Source organism: Argentina silus (assembly GCF_951799395.1).
Source record: "Argentina silus genome assembly, chromosome: 1".
In the NCBI taxonomy this organism is placed as follows: Eukaryota; Metazoa; Chordata; class Actinopteri; order Argentiniformes; family Argentinidae; genus Argentina; species Argentina silus.
The window spans coordinates 14807418-14819741 of record NC_139655.1 but is presented as its reverse complement, the minus strand read 5'-3'; the positions used below and the strand labels follow the sequence as shown (position 1 = coordinate 14819741).

The 12324-nt window shown below is 46.6% G+C and overlaps 1 protein-coding gene across 1 annotated transcript in view; it reads right to left on the bottom strand.

The window, feature by feature from the left end:
- The window catches only part of zanl (zonadhesin, like), a gene marked incomplete at both ends in the record, with an annotated part of 35362 nt that overhangs the window by 10394 nt on the left and 12644 nt on the right, over positions 1–12324 (bottom strand). The window contains 20 exons of the mRNA XM_083671774.1: positions 668–870; positions 1303–1479; positions 2018–2112; positions 2475–2583; positions 2861–3038; positions 3316–3563; positions 4123–4264; positions 4516–4718; positions 5429–5598; positions 6709–6816; positions 7183–7326; positions 8116–8261; positions 9225–9349; positions 9678–9794; positions 10107–10245; positions 10373–10572; positions 10967–11108; positions 11325–11460; positions 11705–11833; positions 12060–12208. Of these exons, the coding sequence (XP_083527900.1) occupies positions 668–870; positions 1303–1479; positions 2018–2112; positions 2475–2583; positions 2861–3038; positions 3316–3563; positions 4123–4264; positions 4516–4718; positions 5429–5598; positions 6709–6816; positions 7183–7326; positions 8116–8261; positions 9225–9349; positions 9678–9794; positions 10107–10245; positions 10373–10572; positions 10967–11108; positions 11325–11460; positions 11705–11833; positions 12060–12208 (3060 nt within the window). The remainder of the gene's footprint in view (positions 1–667; positions 871–1302; positions 1480–2017; positions 2113–2474; positions 2584–2860; positions 3039–3315; positions 3564–4122; positions 4265–4515; positions 4719–5428; positions 5599–6708; positions 6817–7182; positions 7327–8115; positions 8262–9224; positions 9350–9677; positions 9795–10106; positions 10246–10372; positions 10573–10966; positions 11109–11324; positions 11461–11704; positions 11834–12059; positions 12209–12324) is intronic.

Below are 12324 nucleotides of genomic sequence, written 5' to 3'. Positions count from 1 at the left end.
CCAAGTTCTCCCATGTCACCCCCCTCCTTCGCACCCTTAACTGACTCCCGGTAGCAGGTTGCATCAGATTCATGAACCTGGTGCTCACCTATTGGGCGGCAAAGGGAACAGCCCCTCTCTACTTGCAAGCAATGGTCAACCCCCAAACCCTTGCCCGATCACTGCGCTCTTCCACCTCGGCTGGCCGCCTGGCACCGCCGCCTCTACGTGGATACAGCAGCCGCGCTACTCGGTCACGGCTCTTCACTGTCCTGGCGCCCCGCTGGTGGAACGAGCTTCCCACTGCTGTCATGGCTGCAGAGTCACTACCTATCTTCCGCCATAGATTGAAGACCCATCTCTTCAGGCTACATCTTAACTGTCCCTCCTAAAGACCTCTTCATCCCCACTACTCCCCTGTACAGTTTCTCTACTGTAAATACATTTTTAAAAAAAGGGAAAAAAAGTAATTCTTACTTCTTCTAGCATTGTGACTGCCAATGGTGCCTGATCGTAGCATAGATTTATTTTTCTTATGATGACTTATGGATAGATGATTCACTTACTTAGACAAATGTATTTGTTGTAAGTCGCTTTGGATAAAGGCGTCTGCTAAATGTAAAAAATGTAATGTAAATGTAACATCCTGGTTAAATAAAGGTTACATTAAAAATAAGGTATTTCTTACCGGTCTATAGTTGTGGTTGTGGTCGGTACATCCACACTGGCTGAGTGGAACACACTTGTCTCCACTGAGCACCATGCCAGGGTCACACACACACCCCTCCACACAGGGCTGGCTACAGCTGCTGTTGGACCCAGGGTTCTGACAGCTGGATGGGCAGGCCGAGCCACAGGGGGTATAGTGGCTGCCTGGGGGGCACTTCAGAGCTGGAGGAGAGGGGAGGGGAAGGGAGGGGAGGAGAGGAGAGGAGATAGGAGGGGAAGGGAGGAGAGGAGAGGAGAGGAGAGGGGAGGGGAGGGGAGGGGAGGAGAGGAGAGGAGAGGAGAGGGGAGAGGGATGTGGGTTATTATGGTACTAGATACTGCACATCTCCTCCACAGTGCTGGTGCTCTCTGAACTCTCAACAGTCTAACACTGGACCACTGTGTGAACAGGATCCACACTTCCAGGTAATCCTATTTAATTGATCCGATATCTAGCCACACCATCAGTGCTGTGATGGTCTTGAGATCAACTCATAATCAAAGATAATCAATGATGATCAAAATGATGATCAATAATTCTACTGATGCTTCAGGTGGACAAGCGAGTGTTGAAGATGGCCTACAGACAGGTGAGCTGGTTTTAACCTGACTTACGACAGAAGGTGTTGTTCCTCCAGGCGATGGGTACCCCAGCCTGGGCACACAGGTCAGCGTAGCTCTCTACAGCCTGGCACAGCGCCACCGTCTCTCCACCAGTGGCACACTGGTCATACACGCAGTTCTCAAAGTAGGGGCCGGGGGGAACCACTGCATGGCACGGCTTGAAGATACCTGAGGGAGTGGACACGGGTTCTTAGTCAGAGGACTGAGAGATACTGAGGCAGGGGAGGCTGGTGGAGGTAGCGGAGGACAGGCTCATTGTAATGCATGGAATGGAATGAGGAATGGTATCAAACACATCAAGATACCATTCCTCATTCCATTCCATACATTACAATGAGCCTACTCTGTACTGAGGTAGTGTACTGTGAGATGCGTTTTGCGAGAACATGTGTGCAGTTTTTGTGAGAAGGCTAGGCCTACACGGTGACACTGTCCAACAGCAGTACTCTTTGTATATTCAGTGGATTAAAAGCTTTCAGTGTATGTGTGCGTGTGTGATGCATGAGAGGGCGCATTTATTTTATCTGTGTGTGTGCGTATGTGTGTGTGTGTGTGTGTGTGTGTGTGTGTGTGTGTGTGTACTTGTGTGTGTGTGCTTGTGTGTGTGTGGGTGCTTGCATGCGTGGGTGCATTTATTTGATCTTTTATCTGTGTGTGTGTGTGTGTGTGTGTGTGTGTGTGTGTGTGTGTTAAGCTGCTGTCTCACCATTGGGGTCTGTGATCATGCCACAGCTGGTTGGTCTCTGAGCGCCTTCCTCGACATCATCATCACACTCCTCCTCTCCTCCTCCGTGAGTACAGCTGAAGAAGGAGAGAGAGATGGAGGGATTAACAAAGAGAAGAATACCAGCGTCATACTCAAGGATTGAAATTAAACCTCTTTAATATTTCCTACATCTTGGGAATTAAAAGAAGATTTAACCCTAACATATCCAGGCCTCTTATGTATCAATGTTGATGAAGAAGAGGATGATAGAAAAGTTAACTCTGTTGGAGAATAGAGACTAAGCTCTTGACTCTTCCCTCTGTTCTAACCCTTGACCCTCATTCTCGCGGTGTCTCTCAAGTATGTGTGTGTGTGTGTGTGTGTGTGTGCATACATGTGTGTGTGTGTGTGTGTGTGTGTGTGTGTGTGTGTGTGTGTGTGTGTGTGTTTAACTCACTCTGGGCGGTCGTCTGGGACCTGCCAGCTCTCTCCCAGCTCGTTGGTGTTGGCGGCTGGTTTGCCGTCTGGTTTCAGGTTGTCATCATTAGGATTGCTGTTGAAGTTTCCTACAGGGACACACAACCAGTTAATACTTGAACACCAAATACTTTTAGCTGGGTTGGGGTCTATTCCATTCTAGTCTAGTCTAGTACAGTTTTCTATTCTATTCCATATTATTTTCTGTTCTATTCTACTGTATTCTGTCTTGATAAATCTGTTTGACCCTGTAGACACAGCTACACAGTGCTTTGTTTTGTATTTGGCTGTCTCTCGATCAGCTCGTCATTGATCATTCATTATTGGTTATTGATGATCTTCTTCACTGATCAGACTTATCCTTACCACAGAGTCCACAAAGCAGGTCGTTGTAGGAGGAGGGCAGGGTGACATCAGCATGGTGGTTCCCGTCGAAACGGACCCTCAGACCAAACTCTGTCTCCAGGACCACAAACTTCCCACTCAGGTAGATCTTCACCCCGCTAGGCAGGGTCACAGGGGAGGTCACTAGAGTGCCGTTCACCTGGGGGGAAGAGTGTGGGGGGGGGGGGGTTGATTAGAGTTGTGGACACTGATAACTTCTGTTTTGTTCTCTAGTATTTCATGTATACATTAATAATAAGAATGTATTGTCATTGTCTATTTTTTTTTATCATCTTAAGTATTTCATCTAAATACTAACGTTTGACAAGTAAAAAACAGAGGCAATACAGTAATAAAAAAAAGATTTAAAAAATGTGGTAAATAGCTAACATTGCAGACAAATGGAAGCTGGATAATGTCCCATCAATGTTCCTCACCTGTACTTTGCGTCCCTTGCCCAGAATCATGGTGAGACCATACACGTTGACCACAACAGCACGTACGTATGACACACGCTTGTTACTGCCTCTGTGTTCGTTCTGGGTGTCCACGGTGAAGTACGGCAAGCCAGAGGTGACATTACAAGGCTTGGTGAGGGTGTAGGAGCAGGCGCCCATGTAGTGGTGGGTCTTCTTATCAAAGGAGATGTAGTGAGGGTCACCTGACACGGAGCATATTCCTGTTTCTGTAGTGGAGGAGAGGAGGGGAGGAGGAGGAGGAGGGGGAGGAGGAGGGGGAGGAGGAGGAGGAGGAGGGGGGAGGAGGGGGAGGAGGAGGGGGGAGGAGGGGGAGGAGGAGGGGGGAGGAGGAGGAGGAGGAAGAGGGGGAGGAGGAGGGGGGAGGAGGGGGAGGAGGAGGGGGAGGAGGAGGGGGGAGGAGGAGGGGAGGAGGAGGAGGAGGAAGAGGGGGAGGAGGAGGGGAAGAGGAGGGGGGAGGAGGAGGGGAGGAGGGGGAGGAAGAGGGGGGAGGAGGAGGAGGAGGGGGGAGAGGAGCAGGAGGGGGAGGAGGAGGAGAGGAGGAATAGAGTGGGGGGGGGGGTAGGAGGGAGGAGGAGGGGAGTTCAGTCAGTCACTCTGGATCAGCAGGCCTATGTGTTTACAAAGCACTTGGTTGTAGACCTCGGGTCAAATACAAATACATCATACATCATGTCAAATACTTTCAAATACTTGAGCTAGGATTGGATTAGTTTGCCCTGTACAATGACTCATGTTCAGTGATGTTGTTGGTGTGTGTGTTAGTACCCAGTGGGTGACATCCATAGTCTCCGTCCTGCAATTGACAGCTCTCTACTGGGGCACAGGTGGTGTTGTGGCACTGGATCACCCCCCCGCCTGGACACACACACTTCTCCTTACACCCCTCCAAATACCAATCATCATTCACCTGAAACACACACACACACACACACACACACACACACACACACACACACACACACACACACACACACACACACACACACACACAAAGTGAGCTTACCTGACAGCTCCCATCAGTCAAACGAGTACAGCATTTGTATTACATTTTGTTTCACATTTCTCACACATATCCTTTGAGAGTGATAACTATCACATGCATTGGTTACTTCAGTGTGGGCATTAACAGTGATATTATTAAGGTGTAAGGGGACCTACAGGGTGATAGGACCCAGAGGAGTCGACACAGCCACAGTCTTTGAGGGGGACACACTTGTCGTCACTCAGGATGAAGCCGGGGTCACACTGACACCCCTCCACACACACGTCCTCACAGCCGGAGGGTCCGCTGACCCCCAGACACGTCTCAGGACAGGAGCTCACACACATGGAGTAGGAGCTGTTAGGAGGACAGGTCAGCGCTGGGGGGACGGGGCAGGGGAGGGAGGGGGAGGGGAGGGTGCGAGGGAGGAAATAGGAGAGGAGAGTAGATGTTACAAGATAACCTAGGATTCTGTCTGTCTATAACACTCCTCATTGTATTCAGTGTTTTATTTCTACTGTGCTCCGTCTTTAATGAGCACTTCATATGGAACAGCACTTCAGTCACCATAGTTGGTTTACACATGGGACACTCAAGAGTCAGTAAAGACTGTGTATGAGTTCTGATAGCTTGAGCACTGAGATAGTGTGAGTGTGTGTGTGTGTGTGTGTGTGTGTGTGTGTGTGTGTGTGTGTGTGAGTGTGCCAAGACATTGTGTGTTGTGCCAGGGGTAACTTGGAACAGGGATACCAACCTCAATGTGACCTTCTCCTTCCTCTAAGGATTAGTTTAATTAAAAGGATTAAAGAAGCTCTCTGTGATTGTGTGTGTGACTTGGAGAATCATGGCAGTCTTACAGGAATAAGAAGAAAAACAGTAGAGTCTGTTGATGACGTGGTTTAGTGGGCTGACAGTGCATTCTATTCTGTCTACAGTAAATTTACTGTGTGTGTGTGTGTGTGTGTGTGTTTGTGTGTGTGTGTGTATGTGTGCGTGTGTATCAGTGTATGTCTGTGCATGCGTGTGTGTGCATGTGTGCGTGTGTCTGAACTCTGTGTGACTGCCTGCCTGTCTGTCTATGAGACTTACGACAGAAGTCTGGCTCCCTCCACTGGTGGACTTTGGCGCCTGCGCCAAGGCATGCGTCAGTGTAGGCCTGGAGCTGGTCACACAGCATCGTCTGCTGGCCCTGGTACCGACACATGTCATACAAACAGCTCTGGAAGAACGGATGGGGGTCAACCACACTGATACATTCTCTATAGGGAGGGGGGAGAGAGAGGAGGAGAGGGAGGGAGAGAGAGAGATAGAGAGACAGAGAGAGAGAGAAGATCATTTTGTATCCTTCTACCTTCCTCTCAAATCCTCCCAGTCAGTCTCTACCCACACTGTATCCTCTCGTCGCAACCTGCGTACCCTCTCACTCACTGCTCTCTCTTCCTCTGTCTTATCCTCCTACCCTCTGTTGAATCCTTCTCCCTTCTATCCACTGATGCAGCCTCCTCCACCCTCCTGTCCACTCTTTCCTCATCCTTCGACTCTCTCTGTCCACAGACCTCAAGGCCAGCACGATCCTCTCCACATGCTCCCTGGCTGTCTGAAACCCTGCAAGCTTGTAGAATAGGGCTCCAGGCAGCTGAGAGGAAATGGAGAAAATCTGGCCTTCCTGATGACCTAAAACCTTATCTCTCTCTACTCCTCAACTACACCTCCTCTGTATCAGCTGCTAAAGCTTCTTACTACCATTCCAATGACCCAAGGAAACTGTTCTCCACATTTTCCTCACTCCTCAACCCACCTCCTCCCCTCCTCCCTGTCTGCAGATGACGTTGTCACCTACTTTGAAAAGAAGGTTGATGACATTAGCAGCTCTTTCCCTCTACCTCGCACCAACACTGCTACCTCTCCTCCCAAACCCACTGCACTATACCCCGTCTCTAGTTTATCAGATTATCAAATAATAAAATAAAATAAAAAAATAAAAAAATCCTTCTTCTAGCATTGTGACTGCCTATGGCCCCTGGTCTGAGCATTGATTACTTTATCTTATGATGACTGATGGATAGATGATTCACTTACTTAAACAAATGTATTTGTTATAAGTCGCTTTGGATAAAGGCGTCATGTAAATGTAAATGTAAATGTACATGTAAATGTAAAATAAATAAGTAAACACACTTAATGTCAAGCAATAAATCACTTTCTCCTATTGAATGAGAAAATATGTATGGCTAGTTGTGCATGTCCCAATTACATTTCGGGGCCAAGCATAGTACAACTATCATTTTGATTCTGTGTGACGTGTCTATATGACATAAAGGCTATATGATTGAATACATCAGTAATTATGTCACTTCCTGTCTGCTCACCTGAATGGACCTTTGGTGTCAGTTATTTTCCCACAATTCTCTGGTTTGGACACCTCAGCCTCCAACTGGGGGTCACAGGGGGGGTCTGGGCTGGTGTCAGGTTTGCACCTGGGAAACAAAGAGACAACACTACCATGTAAGTACAGTCTACTCCTGATTAGTAAACACCAATGTAGTTCAATGGTACCAATTCAAATACAATGTTTTATTTGCTCCAGACAGAATATAAGAGAAGAGGGTAGGCAATACATTATTGTCCAAGCCTCCCAGTGATGCATGCATGCACAGATACATGCAAGTATGAGTTGGTATATTAGTGCATGTATTCACTGCAGCCCCATCCTCTTTATACTTCTACTAATACATACTTTACATACATACTGTTCATTACTGTGAAGAAATATTCCCTAGTCCATCCAGAGTCCAGAAACAGAGATAATTCCCACACTGGGAGTTAAACACTTGGGTACTAACGTGTCATCCTCATCGTCCTCCGTCTGCCAGCTGTTGCCGAAGTCATCGGAGCTTCCGACCAGTGAGCCATCTGGCTTGGTGAAGTCGTTGTTTGGGTTCCCATCATAGTCTCCGCACAGACCACACATCTGGTCTGAGTAGGAACTGATGGATAGAGAATCACAACAACAACATCAGGGTATCAGCCACTCTAGGGTTTAATAATCGTTCTGTGACTTGAGACACTCTAGGGTTTTATAGCTCTTTGACATCAGCCACTCTAGGGTTCTATAACATCTCTGAAACATTCAGCCTATAGAAATACAATGAGTACACTGGACATGCTGCCTCAGAAGGTGGCAATATGGCTAGTACAGCAAAAGATGGACGAAATGGAATACATAATTGCCATGGTTATCATTGTTATTGCATATGTAGAACACAGAGAGAAGCTACACATTCAGAGGTGGCATAATAGCAACTGAGCATCATTTGACTGAACACTCTAATGTCAGTTGAGCTGAGTTGGTTGTTAATAAATCTGTAAAGTAAAACTTCCAAAAGGTACGCCAAAAGATGGCCATCGGTACACCCACTATGGAATGTTGATTTGAATGGGCATGTCCGCTCAACTCATTATATTTCTATGATTCAGACACTTTAGGGTTCTAGAACAGCTATGTGACATCAGCCACTCTAAGGTGTTAAAGCTCTGTAGTATTCGGACAGGAGGGTTTTAGAGGTCATCAATGGAGGAGGGCATTAGAGAATCTTCGAGGATTTAGTGTAGTTGATTTCAAGATCTATTTTCTGACCTCTGATAGATTGGAACTCTTCTGATCTTTTGGGGAGTTTAAGAAGTGTAATGTTTGTGAAGTGGAAAAGTAAAGGAAGTTGTTTCCTGTAAAATAAAAAGGAAGCTGTTTCCTGTGTCCGTCCCTGGCCTGTACCCACCTGGGCACGGAGATCTGGGCATAGTGATTCCCGTCCCAACGCACCCTGAGGCCGAAGGTCGTCTGCAGGGTGATGTACTGACCCGCCAGTGAGACAGATATGAGCGGAGAGGGGGAGTGAGGGAGGGATACACGCCGCTCATTCACCTGGAGAGGGAGTGGAAGAGAGAGGGAGGAATGGAGGGAAAGAGAGAGTGTAAGCTGCTGACAAACAAAGGATTGTGATCTTTGAGCCCTGTTAGGAGGATAAAACGGTCAAGAGTTCAAGGACAACTCTGCTGATCTTGAGGAAAGCGTATCAAAAGGGTTAAGGACAAGATGATTGACAGATTTACTGGAATACAGGTCAGACGGAAAATGAAAGAGGTATAAAATACCATGAAAGAGAGATAAAGAGAAAGAGAGAGAGAGAGATAAAACATAATTTAAAAAGGCGTGTGTGGGTAATTTCACAAATCCCTAGGAGATCCCTAGGAGATATGGAGAAAATAGGTACACATCTGGGATGAGGGGTGATGATGCACAGGGAACCTATTATGACAAAATGTCAGTTATAGTTAAAAGGCCACCCACTCCTAAAGGCTTTAGGAAAAGCACTATTATGACTATGAACTGGCAGCAGTCATTATTGGGCTCATTATTTACATAAATGTATGTACATTCATATTATGTGGTCCAACTTCTCAACATTGCACGTTTAAGAGAAATTCATATTTAAAGTCATTCATATTTTCAATTGGGCAACTGACCAAATTTCCCTTATCAATTTCTAAGTTGCTATGTAACACCCAAGCCCAAACAAGCCTTATTATAGCAGTAACATAGCGCTAAGGAAAATTTGGTCAGTAAAAAGAGTAAACGCATGTTATAGATGTGGTATAAGTAATGTCCTAGATCACAGAAAAACAATAAGGGAATTTCTGAGAAAATATAGATTTTTGAAAGTATGTGGTAAAAGCACTTGAAATGGGTTTGCTGAAATGTTACAATTGTAACTGTATGGTAATTCTATGCATACAAGTGTGTTAATATGACAGTTACATTCTAATAACTGTTGCTTTGATAGTCATGAGGTAAGAAATATTTAATAACACGTGTGTTAGCACTGACCAGAGTCCTCCTGCTTTTCATCATGGTAACGGTGACTCCGTTGACGGTAACGTACAGCTTCCTGAGGTAGGACACGCCGGACACGCCTCTCTCCTCGTTCTTCCCCTCCACAGAGAACCATGGACCTTAGAATGCAAAGGAACCGAGGGTTAACCGTCTCACATAGAACCAGGGAACTTAGAACACAACAGAACCCTGGTTTAGTCCCACATAGAAGGAGGGAAATTAGAACACAACAGAACCCAGGGTTAGTCAACAATAGAACCAAGTGTGAGAACACAACAGAACCCTGAGTTAACAGTCTCACTTAGAACCAAGGAACTTAGAACCTAGACTTACATTAAACCAGGGAACTCAGACATAATAGACTTACATAACATAGATTTATGAAGCCACAGGTGAATACACAGATTGATAGAGTGATTGATTGACTGATTGATTGGTGGGCCATACCTGTGTTGTTCTTGCATGTTCTGGCCAGGGTGTAGGTGCAGGTACCCATGAAGCTGTAGAAATTGCCATCGAAGGTGTTGTAGTGGGGATCTCCAGAGATGACACACTCCTTAGAGCCTGGAGCAGGGGACAGACAGACGGAATAAGTACATTAGTCTGTAGTGTCTAGTTTCAAAGCTAGACTAACCTATGGCCATAGGGTTTGTAAGTGTATTCTGTATGCCAGGGTTATTCAAATCCAGGCCTCAAGATCAGAAGTACTGCTGGTTTGCTTTTCTTCTTGGCAGTTATTTGACTGATTAATGTCTTCAACTGGCCAACGATTGAGCACTGGGAGGGATAGATTTGGACACCCCTGTTATATGATAAGGCTAAATGTGTGTTGTGAATCTGGCCTTGTGAGTTCTTCTGTGTGTTAATCAGACTTACTGGTGGGGTAGCAGCCCAGCTCCCCTCCCTCCACCTTACACTCAGTCTGCGGGGGACATTCTGAAGCAGCACAGGTGACGACCGGAGAGTTACACTTGCACTTGACCTGGCAGTTCTCCATGTAGAACTCCTCCCCAGGCTGAGAGAGAGAGAGGGCGACTGAGTTGAAGTGAGATGTTTCCCTCACACATGCACACACACACACACACACACACACACACACACACACACACACACACACACACACACACACACAGCCTCCTCACCTCGTAGTACTGTCCGTTGGTGTGTTTGCATCCACAGCTGTCCTCCCTCACACACTTGCCAGCACTGAGGACGTAGCCGGGGTCACACACACATCCCTCTGCACAGGGACCACCGCACCCTATGGGAGGCTGGGTGGCACAGGTGGGTTGGCAGGGGGCGGCACAGGGATCGTAGTGGCTGTTGGGGGGGCATGTCAGAGCTGGGGAGGGGGAGGGGGAGAGAGGATGGAAGGAAATCTGTTATGAACAATGACTATCCTAAAGTAATGGTTTTATAAATAACAATAACTTGTGTCCTCCTCCTCCTCCTCATCAGCATCATCATCCTCATCATCATCATCATCAACATCATCATCATCATCATCATCATCACCATCATCATCCTCCTCCTCCTCATCTTCATTATCATCATCATCATCATCATTTTCCTCATCATCATCATCATCATCATCACTCTCATCCTGCTCCTCCTCATCTGCATTATCATAATCATCATCATTTTCCTCATCATCATCATCATCACTCTCATCCTGCTCCTCCTCATCTTCATCCTCATTATCACCATCCTCATCATCATCATTCCTGTCCACTCACGGCAGAAGGTGCTGTTCCTCCAGGATCCTATGGTCACTTCGCGGTCCTGACACTCGTTCACGTACGCCTCGATGGCCTCACACAGGATGGGCTGGGCACCATCCAGCTCACACAGGTCAAACAGGCAGTCCTTGAAGTGACTCTGAGACACACACACACACACACACACACACACACACACACACACACACACACACACACACACACACACAGTTTAAGGCTGTTAGTTTCGCCTTGATCAGTTTTGTGTGACATCTATAGTTAAGAGATGCTATCTGATATGATACTACAGTACTCTATGCCATGGTTATTATGACACTATTCTATACAACGTTATGGCAACCAGATGACCACTCACATTGGGGTTGATCTTGGCGTGACAGACAGCGAAGGGTCCATTCTTGTCCAATAGCATGCCACAGTAGGCGGAGCTCTCGTATCTGTCCTGCTCCTCAATAGTACAGCCAGGGGTGGTGGTGTTGGGCTTGTTGCAGCTGAGGGGGAGAGAGAGAAAGAATACACATCAGTCCACTGTGTGTGAGTGTGTGTGTCTGAGAGAGAGAGCAGAGAGAGATAAAAAGAGATAGAGAGAGAGAAAGAGAGAGAGAGAAAATGAGAGACAGACAGAGAGGGAAGAGAACGAGAGAAAGAATGTATTAGCGTGTGTGTGTGTGTGTGTGTGTGTGTGTGTGTGTGGATGTGTGTGTGTGTGTGAGTTTGAGAAGCTGTTTTACTCACTTTGGATCAGTGACCCAGCTGTGTCCGAAGTCGTTGGGGCTGGTGACCAGTGTGCCGTCAGGTTTGCGGAAGTCATCCTTGGAGTCTCCATTGTAATCACCACACAGTCCACATAGCTTGTCCTGATAACTGCAGTGAGGAATAGGTTGATTGATTGATTGATTTAATTTTGGGTAAAACAACAGACGTTTTAAAAGATAAAAGCAACAAATCCCAGATGATACATGAAAGTATTATACAGCATTATTTCACATGTGGTCCATGTGTGTACGTATGTATGTGTGTGTGTGTGTGTGTGTGTGTGTGTGTGTGTGTGTGTGTGTGTTCTGCAAAGCCAACAGCTGTTTTGACTCACTCTTTGATGACTTTGATGTCCATGAAGTGGTTTCCGTCATAGCGTACTGTCACGCCAAAGTTCATAGCCACTGTGTAGTGTTTCCCAGACTTCAACACTGACACACCTGTAGCTGGGGTCACTGGGATGTTCACGTTGGTACCATTCACCTACAGGGAGAGAAAAGAGCACAAACATGGGTTCACATCATGGGTGAAAAAACTAGCTTAGTAGTCATGCATGACTAGCCTTGCATTGTTAGCATTTGAATATCAACCAGGTTTCA